The following is a 15,852-nucleotide window of genomic DNA, read 5'->3' on the forward strand; positions in this document are numbered from 1 at the left end:
AGGTCTATGAGAACTTTAATGTAAAACAATTGAAAATAATTCCAATTTTTTGATAAAATTGGGGCAGACAGCAAAAACATTCCCTCAGAACGCTTACGCATGCCTCATGAGAGTTGTGCAACAAAAAGTTTCTCGGAAAACGTCAAATTCACAAAATATCTTGACAGACGCAGAAGACAACGTCCAAACACATGTCCTACCGTCGTTCTTCGACTCTCCGGTGTCTCAATCCGCACTGTGATTGTATTCGCTAGCAACCCGGGAGGGCAGACCTAACATCAAGAAGCCAACAGATTACGAAACGGAGAAAACTGCTTCGCTGACCACATGCGATTGTCTTGAAGATGAGGATCTAGCAAATGCTCTTCTGTCCCAAGAAGGCATAACGCACGACCAACAAACCGCTTGCGTAAATATTTTTCGATCGCGTTAGGAGGATCTTATAGAAAGCCTTCAGACCGAGCAATGCTACGTAAAGAAACCGATCCGGAAAAAAGAGCTTCGAGCTGGCTCACAGCTCTATCGCTTAAACTTCACGGTTTTACACTAACGAAGTCAAAATTTAGAGACGGCCTGTGCATTAGATGTAACATCGAGGCCAAAAAAACGCCCATTTATTTTCCATCTGTTGAAAAGTTTACCCTATCTTATGCTCTCCACTGTGCGAAGCGGGGTATGCACAAATGAGACACAACGAGATCCAAGACTTTTTTTGCTGAAATCATGCATGATGTTTGCTTTAATGGCGAAGTTGAGGCGACTCTTCAGTTGCTTCAAAGCGAGTCCCTTATACACAAAACTACTAGCGCTGATGGAATTGCGCGTTAGACATTAAAGCGAATGGCCTATGGGGGTTCAGTTTCAGCCGTTATTTCTTCGAGTTGAAGATTTTTAACCCATTTGCCAAGGCATGTCCGAAAAACTCCGTGAAAGCGCACAAGTATCATGAGTTGTTGAAGTGGCTGAAGTATGAGCCATGATTACTTAACGTCGAGAAGAGTAACTTCGTTCCTCTCATGTTTTCCTGCATGGGGGCGCAGGATAAACCGCAACGCGCACTAAAACAACTAGCTAGCATTTGCTGAAAAGAAAGACGAATCATCCTCCGACGCAATAACGTACATACACTCGAGAATAAGTTTTGCTCTTCTGCGCAGCGCCATCATATATAATAATAAACATAATAACAAGATTTAGGGAATGACCAAGGGAAGTTTTTAGATTCCTAAATCAAATTTAACAGTCATTCAGTTCGAGTTTTTTTTGTTTCTACAATCAGCGCAGTTGCATGTCAATCGCTAGGAACACATATCCATACCGTTGAAACTGCGGTTGAAATAGCTCAGATACGCCGTCGAAAGTTTGGTCTTGTAATCGCAAAGCTTGGCAACATCCACACCGAATTACTGTCCAAAGAGTTTAGCCAAAGTCGTGGCTCGCAGCCAAAAGTCTCCTTCTGGCTTGTTCCTCTTAATTTTTATTTCGTGCGTTTGTATTGTACTGATGACCTTCTCTTATCAATCTTTACAATTTCAACTTTGGATTTACTGTCTAGCCAAAACCTGTCGTTGACAAATGGAATAAAGGTTAGTAGAACATGTAGCTCTTGAGAGAGCGACTTTGGAAGTAGCTTCAATTTCTGGGGAGTCTTTATAGCCAATGGGACAGTATCTTAAATTCCATTTCGAGGTTTTCTTTTGTATACTCTCAATAGTTTTCAGGTCGTTTTTCGAAGCTTTCCACAATATTGCTCCATAGGACAAAATCGGTACGATGTAGCCCTTGTAGAGATTCAAACTTGCCTCAGTGGGTGCCGTGGTTGCAAACGGCCGACCGACATTGATAGTTCTTGAAGTGCCATTGTGCGGGAGGGGAGACCGGATTCATAACAAATTAGCTTATTTAGAGATTCAATTCTTTTGGCGCAGTTCTAAAAGAGTTGTAGTGCCTTTTCTTTAAAATTATATACGATGCAGTGATGTTTATGTTTATATTTCTATGTTTATATATCATGACGCAGCTCTTAAAAGAGCTATAGTGCCTTGTCTTTGAAATTATATACGATGCAGTGATCACTACTCATCCATTGGATTGTCCTACCCGGCTTAAGAGCAAACCCCCTTTATTTTTGTATCTTTGGCTGGTGATTTTTGTACTTCCGCACAAAGAACGGAGTCTTATACTGCTACCATGCAACTCCCCAATGCAGTGATTTGTGAAATAATTGTGCGATAAATTGAAGCATTGTTGCACTGTTTCATTTTCAGTCGAACATGAGTGGAAGCAGCTCAATTTACTTCGACTGCCCAGTTCGTTCTACACATAGTGGTACAATAGAAGCTTTTGAGTTTCACCCCCAGTTTCCATTACTGGCCATATCGCTTACAAAAGAAAGTGCAGGGGAGGAACCAAAAGGAATTATCTCAATTTACGATCAAAGCGTGAGTTGTTTTATTATGCTTGCGAAACAAAAGTAAACACCCCCCCCCCCCCCCCCCTCCCCATGGATGATATGAAATTTAAAAAGAATCAAAGGTTATAAGGATTTTAAATTGTTTTTTTGTTTCTACGACACGAAATAGGCTATGGTTGCACGAGGTTCAGGCGGTGTGCTGCTGAACCCAACTGAACACAAAGAAAAGATCAAAACTCAAAAGAAAAGGGAGAAATTTGACGATCTGAAGCAAATTTTATTGAGAAACCACATTGATCGGCCCTAAAGTTCTGTATCATCAATTCGTTAGTATTTTAGGTGTTCAAAAAAGTTCACAAAAAAACATTTCACGAATTCACAAAAAAACAGGGAATGTAGAGCCCTCAAGAAGTCATTTACACTCGCCGGTTTTTCTGTGTCTGCATTTGTTGAAGAAGAAAGGCTCCACGGTTCATAATTCACTCGCCTCTAATTCTTTGTTTTCCTATTTTACTTGTCTACCTCCGATTCGTTTAACTGATTCTACTAGAGAATGCTAAAAGCAGCTATTTGATTCAGCTTAGGTCAATGACCTTCGCTATAATTCCATTGTGTTTACTTTCTGTTTGACGATGCTATGAGCAAATACTTGATTTCTTAAATCTTCTGATGCTTCATTGTTTCTTAATTTACTTTTTCTACTTAAAAAAAACATTTCTTTTAGCCAGGGCTCCTAAAGGATTTTCCTACCTGCGCTTGACCTTAGAAATAGGGCACCTACTAATTATTATACCACACTTTTTTAATAGTGTGATTGCAATTGTTAATGATCTGCAAGGGTGCAGTTGTGGCCTCTAAAATTTCGCTGTAATCTGTTATGGTATTTTTTCCTGGAGCTTTGGCAATAACATTATTGCGGTCCCGGGCCTCAAGCTACATTCGGAAGCCGAGCGAAACTCAATGTGGTACAGCATCGTCTAGGTGAAGTCCCGATTGTTGAAACAGTTATTTTGTGGCACGATGTTATTAACAACTTGATCTCTCTGCTCTCGCCTCAAAGTTTTTGTCGATTGACCTAGATGTAAAAATCAGTAATCACTATCCTGATATTGTTGTGCCTCAAAAAGCTGTTTCCAATTGCTCTCATCTTCAATATAACTTCTACAGCAAGCGAGCTTTTGATAGCTTCCGCGACTATTGGGGACTCTTCTATTTTTCCAATCATCCTGTTAGTACTGTGGATGAATTTTGTTCTCACCTTCGTAATGCAATTGTCTCTTCCCTTTTAGAAGGAGCAATCAAAACGTGTCCTGCTTCCGTACTACTACACTTCACACAATGTGCATCCTGTTAATAGGCTTGGAACGCTCAAACGTGTCTGCACGCGAAATCCAAATAACAATAACCTTACCTTTTTATAGGAAAGAACAATTAAACTTCGATGAATCCGTAGAATTGGGCAGAATAACTCTACTCAATGGTGCCTCAACTAGTTTGATCTCAGAAAGCTTCAAATTATCTCACTCCCTCTCTAATCAAACTCCCCTCCTAAAAATTTTTGTCAGGGCAACACGTTCAGCACAATATCCGACATTGCAACTCAATTCAATAAATTCTTTGTCAAAAATTTCAATCAACATATGTATGCTGAAATATCCTCCTCGACCGACTTAACTCTCCATCTTGATGCAGTACTTGATACCAGTTCTGGGCTAGAAATTTCAAAACTCATCTGTAATCTGAGTACTGCAACCTACCTGGCTCATGATAATTTTCCCACACCTTTATTGAAGCTTCTCTATTCTATTTTGAAATTCGTGTTACAATTTCGTTGATTTTTCAATTTCACCATTGTAAACATACAATAATCTATGTTGTTATAGGGCTACCCTCTACCTGGATCAGATGTGACTCTAGAAGAAACAACATGTGATGTATTAGCCTGGCATCCGAGTAAGCGCTTCGTGGCCATCGGATGGAAGAATGGAAGCATTTCAGTGAGAAGTGAAGATCAGCAATCGGCAACGCACACAGTGGATAAGCAGCACACCACAGCCATAACGGCACTGATCTGGGTTGAAGTTGCCCCGGGTGCTGTCATTTCAAGACTGATCACTGCTGATAAAGTAATTGAACTATTTGGATCTCTTCCGTTTGTGCCCCCCCCCCCCCCCCCCCAGTACGTTATGCACGCCCAGCTACAGAGCACGTGCCATTACATGCTAAAAACATGGCATGCTAAAATTACGAGCTAAAAACATGGCACGTGCGTCTGGGGGTTGCAAATAATATGCACCCATTAAGCGGGGGGGGGGGAACAAACGGAAAAGATCCAAAAATATTTTGGGGACAAATGAGTGCGTTTCAAATATTTGGAAGATGTTCGTGGTGTCATTTTTGTTGGATGGTTGCTTTAATTTGCTAAATACCGATATTAAATCAACTTTTAACTCAGTTTATACAAGATTAAAATTTTCGTTTTAGAATGGACAAGTGATGATTTGGAAGTATGATATCCGATCCAAAACTCCTCCCTCTGTTATGTGTCATTGCAATGCCAAAGATTTTGGAGCCATCAATTGCTCTATTCTACGAACTATCCAGCAACCTGTGTAAGTGAAGTCTGTCATTTCAGCCTTTTATGAGAGATCAGTTCAGTTGCATGAATTCCATCTTGCACATGAAGAATGGTTCTCATGTCTGTAAAGCATCTTTTTGCGCCTTTTTTTCATCCAATTTGTGTTTGCACTTCGTTTACACCATACTGTTCTTCTATTGCGGGGCCATATGAGTGATCCTCTGACTTTTCGATCTTTTGCGTGATCTGAATTTTCCTATTGGTCAGAATTTAGAGCATCCAATTCCCGATAGTTCAACTGTTTCGCCCAAGTCGCTGTTGCTTTTTAAATCTTAGTTGGGGTCTATAAGAGTATCTGGTAACATCATTTCAAGTACTTTTTGGCATGTGTACTGAAGTGGGCTACACTCAGTAACACTGTTTGATAATCTTAGTGCTATTTTGAGAATTTACGTTATAGTGCGTGAAGCACAAACTTGATTTGGACATGGTCCAATTTAACATGCGAACAAATTGCTAAGTAGTTTTAAATAAACTACTTCATTAATGTTGCAAAAACTGACTGAGTCTTTGCAAACACACTTTGTCCACAACCTGGAAAATTTTTACCCATATTCATGGTGAATCAAAAGAATCACCCAATACAGATAGTTAGAGGAATAATAGGTTATGCTATGTGTGACATAAGACAAAACCATACAAAAATACAATATCAACAACTGCGCTGAATTCACAAGCTCAATACTAAACGAAAGTGAGGACTATAACAGTTGCTTTATTCTGAATACAGTAGTAAATAATTCACAAGAAGGACAGCAAATCCAGAGTAAATCTTGTATTAGATACGTCGATATCCGTACCCAATCTATCTCTGATTCTAATATGCCTATAGCACACACAATATCAGATGCATAGATGAGAAAGGGCTTTGCCAATACAATATCAAAACGAATAACTTTATTAAGGGATTACTGTAAAAGTAGAAACTGCAATACAGGTGACATGATAACTTACATAGCAGATAATAACTTATTATATAATCTGATCACTAAAGCTAATCACTATGAGAAGCCAACAACTGATACAATCAAAACAACGCTACTTGCTATGAGAGATCACGCACTAGGACTAAATCTGCGCTGTATAGCAGTGCCAAAAATAACTTGTTCTAGACCGAATGGACTGGAGAGAGATATCTTCCCTAATTGAACAAACATTCAAAATTCAGGAATAACTATATATGTGTATACAAGCAAAGATTATATTGACACGCTACAAAAAGTCGAAACTAATACACTAGAACAGGTAGACGTACTCGAAATTCTTGAAAGTTAGTTAATAGAAAAATGCAAAGAAGATGAAAGAGAATTAGGCATAGACTTCTCAATCAACCGAAGCCAAAGAATTATGTAGACCTAAAGGCAATGACCAGGATCCTAACTTTAGAGATAAACTACAAAGCAACTGAATCATAAATAAAGAAATTAGTGACTTTGCAATAGAGCAAAGTGGAAATTTAGTTCAAGACATAGAGTATCTAGAAAAGTTGTTGGTTAATTTTGGTTTCACACAAAGCGATTTGACAGACGATGAATTGTTTGAGTTCATAGAAATTTTACTTGAGAATACTGATGTTTATTAACATATTACGTATGATATTGGCAGAACTAAACATAAGTTTCATTTACCCTTAAAGAAAGACGCTACCTTTAAAAAGCAACGACCTAGCAAAATACCCATTCATCTCAGAGATAAATTAGAAAAGCTAATGGATTAACTAATCCAAACAGGAATAATAGAATTCAATGAAAACGACGATATGAATAGTTGGTTTGTTTATCACGTTTTCATATTACCTGAGAAGGACTAATTAAAACTAGTCATTGATGCTAGATACCTAAACTCTATAACTGATACAAGTACCTCTAGTTGGCCACTTGAACCCTTAAACGTTTCAATGCCAAGAATATCCGGAACTATTTTTACAAGTAGTGATTTATCATCAGCTTATAATCAGTTACCACTAACTGAAGATGCACAAAAAGTTGTAGGTCTTATTGTAGGATGTAGACAGTACACTTATTAAGTAGGATTTTATGGTCTTCAGCCATTACCCGTTTTCTTCAGCAAATTTATGCGTTATGCATTTGGACCCCTAATGAAACGGAAACAAGCCATAACATGCATAGACGACACTCTATAACAAGCCAAAAAATAAACGAGAAATGTTCACAATAGTAAGAGAGTATCACTCATTGCTTCGAAAGGCAAACCTAAAAGCAGCCCCTGATAAAACAATGTTTCGTTTTTCTTACAAAAAGTGAAATTTCTAAGACATGTTATATCTAAAGACGGATTCTCTCCTATTGCGCCACGCATAGATGATATTAGAAGTATGAAAACGCCAGAATTTAAAACAGAAGTTTTAAGAGTTTTAGGAATGATGGGTTTCTAGCGCACCTATATTTTAAACTTTCACATAGATGCAAAACCTTAATATGAACTAACTTAAGATACAACACTATTCAAGTTGTCGCAGCGCACGAAAAAGTTTTCACGGACCTTAAAGAAAGATTCTGTCACGACATTTCTAAAGCATTTCATTCTACTGACTAACCTTTTCATATACATGCTGATTCATCTAACTTAGGAAAGGGTTTTGTTCTTATAAAAGATTTCCCTGATAGAAAATGTATGGTTTCAGCAAACTTGAGGGTATTTGATGAGAGGACATAGAGAACTATGCGGAATAATAACTCTATTTCAAACATATGAATTTTGTTATTGGCTCCACATTTCCAATCTATCTCTATTTTGATCACAGACTAATTCTATTTCTTTGGGCACGACGAGGACAAATGTGACACCGTTTCTTTAAGTATCAATTTGTTATAACTAAATTTCGAAACTTACAAATTATATAACTTATGGGAAAAACTTAGCGTTCCCTGATATTCTTAGCCGAAATATTTCCTTAGCAGATGCTAAACTCTACCAACTAGAACACAGAGTATACCTAAAGATATAAAGTTTCATATTAACGGAAAAGAAGTTAAGTACTCTGTATTACATCAAGACGATAAGGATGCAACAGCTAACGACTGTAATCCGATTATTGCTCAAGTCAACGGCGAAAGAAGGAAGCTCATGAAAATAAATGATGAAGGTGACTTTAGCGTAGATGGTGCACCAGACTACATAGATGAGCACTGTAATGCTATACACAATTTTTCTGATTGTTTTCGCTACGACACAAAAATAAATCAAATAAAGAAATTAACTTCAGAACTAACTAGTTAGTATGATAATCACTACTACTCCGAGATAGAAATAGCTGAAATAAGTGATGACCGAGAAGTTTATGATGACCAAGATTAGTTAGACCTTGTAGAAGGTAAAATCGAAAACTCACTCATAGAACATTAGAATCTGCTAAAGCCGATTATATTAGAAGTACAAAAATTAAAATTATAGAACCAGACGCCTTTAGAAACATCTGAGAAAAGGACGCCCACACAGAGACATTAGATTTAAAAGCTAAAATTAGATTTTGCAAAAAATGCTAATTTTTACTTTGATACTATTCTTGAAGAACAAGTAAACGACTACATGATAGATAAAGTTAGAGAGTGGTTGAAAGTAGCAAAGCTCCAGAAAAGGACTACACAATTAAACAATGTAAAGAATTGCAAGCTAATAGAAATAATTTCAGCTTGTTATTATTAGGGAGTCAATATGATCTACTTTGTTATTCCGAACCTTGTGAAGATGGCTTATTTGATGTTAGGATATGTGCAGCAGTCTCACTATTTTTAAAGATATTTGAGGTTGCACATACGCATGAACTTAGTGGTCACAGAGCAGAAAGCACAAATTATAATTGAGTTAAGCGATATTTCTATTGGCTCGGTATGTTTAAATGGATTGAAATATTAATATTTGATTTCTCGAATTGCCAAACTAATAAATCAGCACCGAAAGACTTAAACGAAGCACCCTTAGAACCATGGGGACAATTAGGAGCTATACCCCTACATACACTACATATTGATCATAAAGGTCCACTAAGACCACTTAGTAAAGGAAATAGATTTTGTCTTGTAATAGTTGATGCTTTTTCTAGATTTATACATGTATATCCCAGCAAGAATGCGGAAACCCACGAAACAGTGAACCAGTTAGAGAAATTTATGACTACCTTGGTATACCGCAACAAATAGTACATCATAACGGCAAAGCCTTTATCATGTACTATTTGTGTAGTGAACGATAAAGCCTTTATCGTTCACTACACAAACGAAATGGGAATAACACTATGCCCCCGAACTGCATATTCAACGTGGACTAACGGTAAAATAGAAGTACAAAATCAACATTTGACTAATTACCCAAGACATTTTATTAGCCAAAGTAGATCTAATTGGTCCGACTACACTAGTAAGTTTGCATTTTCACAGAATACTGCAGTAAACTACTGTACTAGGTATACCCCTTAGGAAATATTATTCGGAACATAAACTCAAATACCTTTATCACCAAAGTTAGGACTACTACGAGATATTCAAAAGAATTGCACATCTGAATATTGTAGTAATTTACCAGCACACTCACATAGTGAAGAAACTTGTAATTACAAAAAGGTAGAGAAATTTTTACAAAACAGGCTATCTAACGAAATACTAAAGCGAGAGGATACATTTGAAACTATATACTCGAATACCTACACTAAATGTAGACAAACTACTATTAAAGCACACAAATATAGAAATAGATTCAAACTCGGAAAGCCTATGCCTGAAGGAAGAAAAGTACTATTAGAGAATCACTCTAAAGGACTGTTAAAATCTAAGAATCTAGAAGAGCTACGCTCAGGACCTTATGCAGTGCTGCGAATGTTAACTAATACTACATATGAAATACAGCATGATAAAACAAATGAAAAGAAAACCGCGCATAGAAACCCTATAGTACCTTATTTACCGAAAGATAGGGAGAATACAAGAACCAGAAAGAGAAAATACAGTCAGTTGAGAACTATGTAATTCCGGACGACACTGATGATTATTTTACTCATTACAATAAGCATGATATAGCCAAATCTAACGTTCATAGCGGCGCAAAACACATTGTTATTTCACAGTGGCCCTTAGTTGGAACACAACACACTTCAAATCCTAATATTACACTGCAGCCAGCTTATAACGTTGAGACTACACCTACAAAAGACTCAGGCTCAGAATTGCTACAAACACGAATAGATAGTAATAGTACACATATACAGGGGACAAGCTCTTTTTATTTTCTCCCCCCATGTATTTCAACCCCTACCCTATACAAAATATGTATTCATATAATAGCCGGCAGCGAGAAAATTTCTCTACCCCACGAGATAATGCTGGTAAATTTAAAGCTACACGTAATTTATTCCCACAAGCAACACATAATAGTCCTATATCATAACCTTATAATTCTACACCTCAGCATCACCTAATTTATCTAATTTACCAGACGCAAATGAAGTATTGAGCAGTGCTCAGCGTAATAAAAAACCACCTAAATACTTTGGTGAACCTCTTTCTTCTGACTTGATACATAAACTCAATAAGAAATAAGAGAAATAAAATCTCTTAAATAATATCCTTTATAAAAGCGTCCCCACGCACAAAAACTGCTATAAAAATGATAAAATCGACTATTTACAATATAAAAAAACGAAATGAAAATATAAATATTCGAGTCCCTCTAGTAAAATAAGCCAATACTTTTTTATTACGCTACCTTCAGCACCAGTTCCCTCATCACTGTTCACATTAGACTCGAGTTTTTGAAAATAAGGCAGCCCCGATGATTCCACGCAATAAGCTGTATCATTCTTGGAACACTGGCCCCTTTTTTGGGGTCCCACCATGTCTCCACAAGATTGTAGAGCTCGTCCTCCACATCAATTAACATCTTCCAATATTCATCATTCCTGTCCTCTGGTTTTTGTAAAGTTTCTCGAAAAACTGAAACATTTTATTAATCAATAATAAGATATGACCCTTACCCAGCACCCTCTGCCACCTTCACTTTATAAAAATTCATGTCCTTCTCATGCTATTTCCCGGTTGGAAGCCTTAACATAGCCAGAAATTGTTACTCACATCTCTCCCTAGAAAATTTGATCATATCAACGGTCTCTTCAAAGACACACTGGGTTTTCCGCCGTTCGCACGGGCGATTGCTCCCTATGGCTCTGATAATACCCTCAAACTCGTCGTCAGATAAGACGAGGTGAGGAAACTTGTGGCTCGCAGAAAAGAAATTTACAAACTGCGTCGCAGATAAACCTGCGGTGTCCTGGTAGATAAAGTGCAAATACTGGGTTCTCCGCTTTCGATTCTGGAGTAAGCTCAGAGGTTTTAAACTGACCCCTTCTGTCTCTAGCCGCCACCTAGCATAACCCAAGTGCTCGCTAGCCAACTCCGATTCTCGTAATTAAATAATTGTATACCAGTTCATGATTAGAATGTAGAAACGAAAATTAGAAACGGAAATTCTATGTTAAAATAGGGATTGAAGGGATTGAGATTAAGAAGGAAAGTTAAGAAGGTAAAATTGGAAAAACTAAAGATGGAAATTAAAGGTCGAAGGAGAAATGAAGTTTGAAGTTAACTAGGCAAAGGGTCAACTTTAGTGAACAAACGTTAAAGGCAAAAAGCAAATAGTCCCGTCAACACATCTAACACAAGTACACGATTAATCACAACTGCAGGCTGTTTCACACATGTAACTTCTCTACATGTTCAACCATTATACAATTTCAATATTTACGCATACCTTTTATTGCAAACTAACGCTGAAAACACTTTTTAACCAAACCAAAGCAAAATAGAAACTAGTCCCCATGAGCAAATACCCTATCTAAGTTAAATATCTAACGTACAAAAATTTGTCCCTTACAAACTGTTTAATCACAATAATTCGCAATTCGTCAGGAAACGCACATATAAGCAAAATTTGTAGTCAACAAATAGAGCTAACTTTTTGAGCATAAGGACCCAAGGAATGTTTAAAATAAACGTTAGAACACTTATGAACAAATATCTAACCGCTTTTTTTAAATTCTCCACGCAAGAATTATGTCACCTAGGTGCAAACCCTTAACAACTGTCAGAAGGAGCTATAACTTGATAAATATATCCGCCCAACAACCCATACCACATCTAGTTCAAATGCATGCTTGAAGAATATAAGCTTGGAACGGATATATATATATATTTATTTTCAAATTTTACACTAAAAGTACAACTTTTGCAGTTTCTAAGCGTTCTTGCAATATCCACACAAAAGTAATTGACAAAAATTATAGTTCGTGAAGACTGTATCAATTTACAACCAAATATCTTAAAAACAATTTTGAGTTTTGCTCCACACAAAGAGAATTAAACAGATTTCGTGAGAAATATACGTCTAAATAAAATTATCATTCTTTGTCTGTATGATTTATTCTCTACAACTTATCACAGACGCACAAATTTTCAGCCAAATATGTTTAGCCCAAAACAAAAACCCAATGTTTAAAATGGCGGAAACATAATTTTAATATTGCCAATCAGTAGTTAATTATAGTCCCTACAACACCTCAGAGAATTAAAAATGCAAATTAGGTTCCGTTGGTCTAAGACTGAATTAGGAAGCCAAAACAGATACTCCTATACACAACATCATCGTTTAGCCAAGAGCCACACCAAGAGACTTTTGGTTCAAGTTTTTTGAATGTTCTACTTCGTAGTTTTTATCGAAAAACTTCCGATTTTGAGCTGATAAGATTTTTTTGTTTGCTCCCAAAAATTTAGCTAACTTTGTCATGAAAATTTATTTATTCTTGTCTGACTAATTACAATTGAAATAACTCTGTAATTTTTTGCTACCCATGAAATTGGAGAAATGCAACGAAAGACATTATCTTTGCCCATGGTCTCATATAGTGATATAATTATATAAATAGAAAACTTGACGTGACATTTTAGTCATATCACCAGTTTAGCACCATGATACATGGCACCAGTCAAGGCTAGTGATCAGCCAATCAGATTTGAGCATACAATTTTTGGTAACTTAACCCTGAGAACCACTGTAGGTAAGAGCTTTACCAAAATGCAAAATCACTTTTCTCAGTTATCTTCTGAAATCACGCACTTCTTTCGCTCTCCAACTCAGCTCTAACCTTACCATTTCTCTTTCTTTCTCTCTGTCCCATTTTTTCTATCATATTTTGCCCCTCGCAACAAATAACTAAGAAAGTTTAGAAAAGTTTTCAAACATTACAAATTGTGACCACTTGCAAATAATTGTCACAACACGTCTTCACAACACATATACCAGGTGTTTTAGTTCACTACTAATTTAACCTTCACTTCTCAGTTATCAACTATAGAATGAGTATATAACTCTTGAGACTGAACATAGTACAAGACTGACAATTCAGAAAGTTTCTAGTTCATTAAATCCCAACCAACACAAGTCATATTGAAAACCTTCATCACCAGTTAACCTCTCAGACAACAAAATTAGAACCCCCTTCAGATTGATCAACCCTAATTTCTGACCTAAGTCTCATTTGACAAAAGCAGAATGCTTAATTATATTAACTTAACAGTCTATTAATTCAAACTCATTCTTCTAGCTTAGTTGACTGAGACATTTTAAATGTCCCGTGTTTGGTTTTAAAAACCACCAACTGATCAATGAATTTTCCTCTAAACGATAATTGGATTATAGCGTCAAGAACCACTTCCTCAATTTTTTTTTACGAGACTCGAATGAATTCAAACAGCACATACAATCATAAAAAAGAGATCTATATACAATTACCACAAGTCAAGGATTAAAATACTATAAGTGGTATTTGAGCACAGAGTTGAGTTCAGAATTTTCACCGCGGTCAATATGAGTCATCCGCGAGGGTTCTGAGCCACACGTCATGTATCGCCAAGGGTAATTCTACTGTATGTGCTTCGTCGCCACTGCTGCCAGGTGTGAACACTTCCTTCCAGGCATCTGACCACAGGGAATTTGATCCCGCCAACAGGGACGCCCAGATCCCTCAACACTTTGGCGGTCTTCGGTGCCAGTGCTCCCCGCCTGTTGAGAATCACTCCAGTGTATCTCACATCATGCGCCCCTGTCAGTGCCATGATCCCTGTCGTCACCTCAGGGTCGTCAGAGTAGTTGGCCTTGGCATCGACCTGAGCATCCAGATCTGCCACATCACTTGTCACCATGCCGTCTATGACCCAGGAGACCCCGTCTTTGGTTGCGACTAGATCAGGCTTACTGACTCCCTTCTTCGTCTTGATGATGGGTTCTGTCAGTGTTGTGTGGCCCTTCTTCTCCAGCTGTTTCCTGACCAGATCCACAACCCTGTCATGCCTCTTGATCCTTGCGCCCCAGCTCCTAGGGCACACTTGCAGGATGTGTCCCAATGTCTCACGTCTGCCACACGCGTCACAAGTGGTGTCTTGCATCTTGTGTCATCTAGCTTCCCCCGCCTTTGTCGTCATGAGGTTCCCCCTGATCCGCATCGCCTGTATGTACATTCCACCCGTCATGAGTGTGGTGCCATTCATCAACACGTCTTGCCTCCACACTGCCCCATGGATGCCAGTCCTCTTCCGTCTACCGTCTGATGGAGTGCCTCTGTATTCTCCTCACTCTGTCCTACCGCATCTGAGGATGCAGCTTTCGTCATCTGAGATTTGGTTGCCAGTATCGGATACTCCAGGGGGAGGCTGCAAACCTATTCCCAGAGGCACCACACCTTCACAGGTTTGGTGCGGCTCGTTAGACCCATAGTGTTCGCTACCACACCCGACCCGCGCCCAGAGACATTCGGCCGTAGCTAAGTCCCTGGGAACTGACCAGTTGTGATAGTGCTTTGTTTCTTATGGTTCCTATAACATCCCGCATAAAATCCTGAAATATAACAAGTCAGCCACAATTGATCGATCATATATTTCATACAAATAAAACGTTGTTATTGTCTTTGTTAAAGACCAATTTGTAAACTTAAAAAAATTGTTTGTTGGACCACTAATAAACCGGAATATATTGAACGCTTCCACTTTCACTTCAACAATAGAGAGGAATTAAACCTCGATATCATTGGAGCTCCCTTTACTGTAGACCCCTAATCTATGTTACCACTTTCCCTTGAAACACAAGTTCTTACTGCTCTTGCATACGACCCACTATCTTATATTAGAGTATTCCTTCTACAGAAGGCATTGAAATTCGGATATAAAGCTAACACTTGATAAGTGCTTTGTTTCTAATCAATAGAAAAAAGTTGCATTCTCTGTAACATCAGAAAACAAAGCGAAGTTTGCCATATTTTGGGCACTGTATAATCCCTTTCACGTTTACGAGCTAAAATATCGGATTACTTTCACTGATAATATTAACTTGAATTTGTTAGAGGCACCTTCAGTCTTCGTTTATTAAATGGAGGACGGAGAAATCAAAAAGTCACCAGCTATAGACGAAGTAATAAACGTAAGTTACAAGATGTCTCTAATCATGTTCCTTTGTTTAGCCATGTTCCCAACTGTTGCAACTGATACTGAATATGAAATTGCTCAATGTATTGCAAGATTAGAATTGTTCTTTGAATATCACGATTTTTACCCACACTTCAAAGAATATGTCAAATATAAAAACAATTTTTACCTGAAGAAATTCGTACCTTGAGTTTTTACAGCCTCCTGAAAAGCTATCAATTTCCGAAATATGGTCAATACTCAACAATCATTCAACACTCTCACGCAATATAGACCGCTTCCTTGAAGAAAAAATCAACAGATAAGTAAGCTCTTCCTTC

General features: G+C 37.7%; 1 protein-coding gene across 3 annotated transcripts in view; it reads left to right on the forward strand.

Moving 5' to 3' along the window:
• The first annotated feature begins 2,234 nt into the window (after positions 1-2,234).
• The window catches only part of LOC142348847 (intraflagellar transport protein 140 homolog), a 175,142-nt gene continuing 161,524 nt past the window's right edge, over positions 2,235-15,852 (forward strand). For all 3 annotated transcript variants that reach the window (XM_075400388.1, XM_075400389.1, XM_075400390.1), the window contains exons 1-3: positions 2,235-2,441; positions 4,297-4,539; positions 4,898-5,025. In XM_075400388.1, the coding sequence (XP_075256503.1) occupies positions 2,274-2,441; positions 4,297-4,539; positions 4,898-5,025 (539 nt within the window). In that variant the 5' untranslated portion in view covers positions 2,235-2,273. The remainder of the gene's footprint in view (positions 2,442-4,296; positions 4,540-4,897; positions 5,026-15,852) is intronic.

This window comes from Convolutriloba macropyga, chromosome 10, assembly GCF_964194025.1.
Source record: "Convolutriloba macropyga chromosome 10, txConMacr16.3, whole genome shotgun sequence".
Classification (NCBI taxonomy): Eukaryota; Metazoa; Xenacoelomorpha; order Acoela; family Convolutidae; genus Convolutriloba; species Convolutriloba macropyga.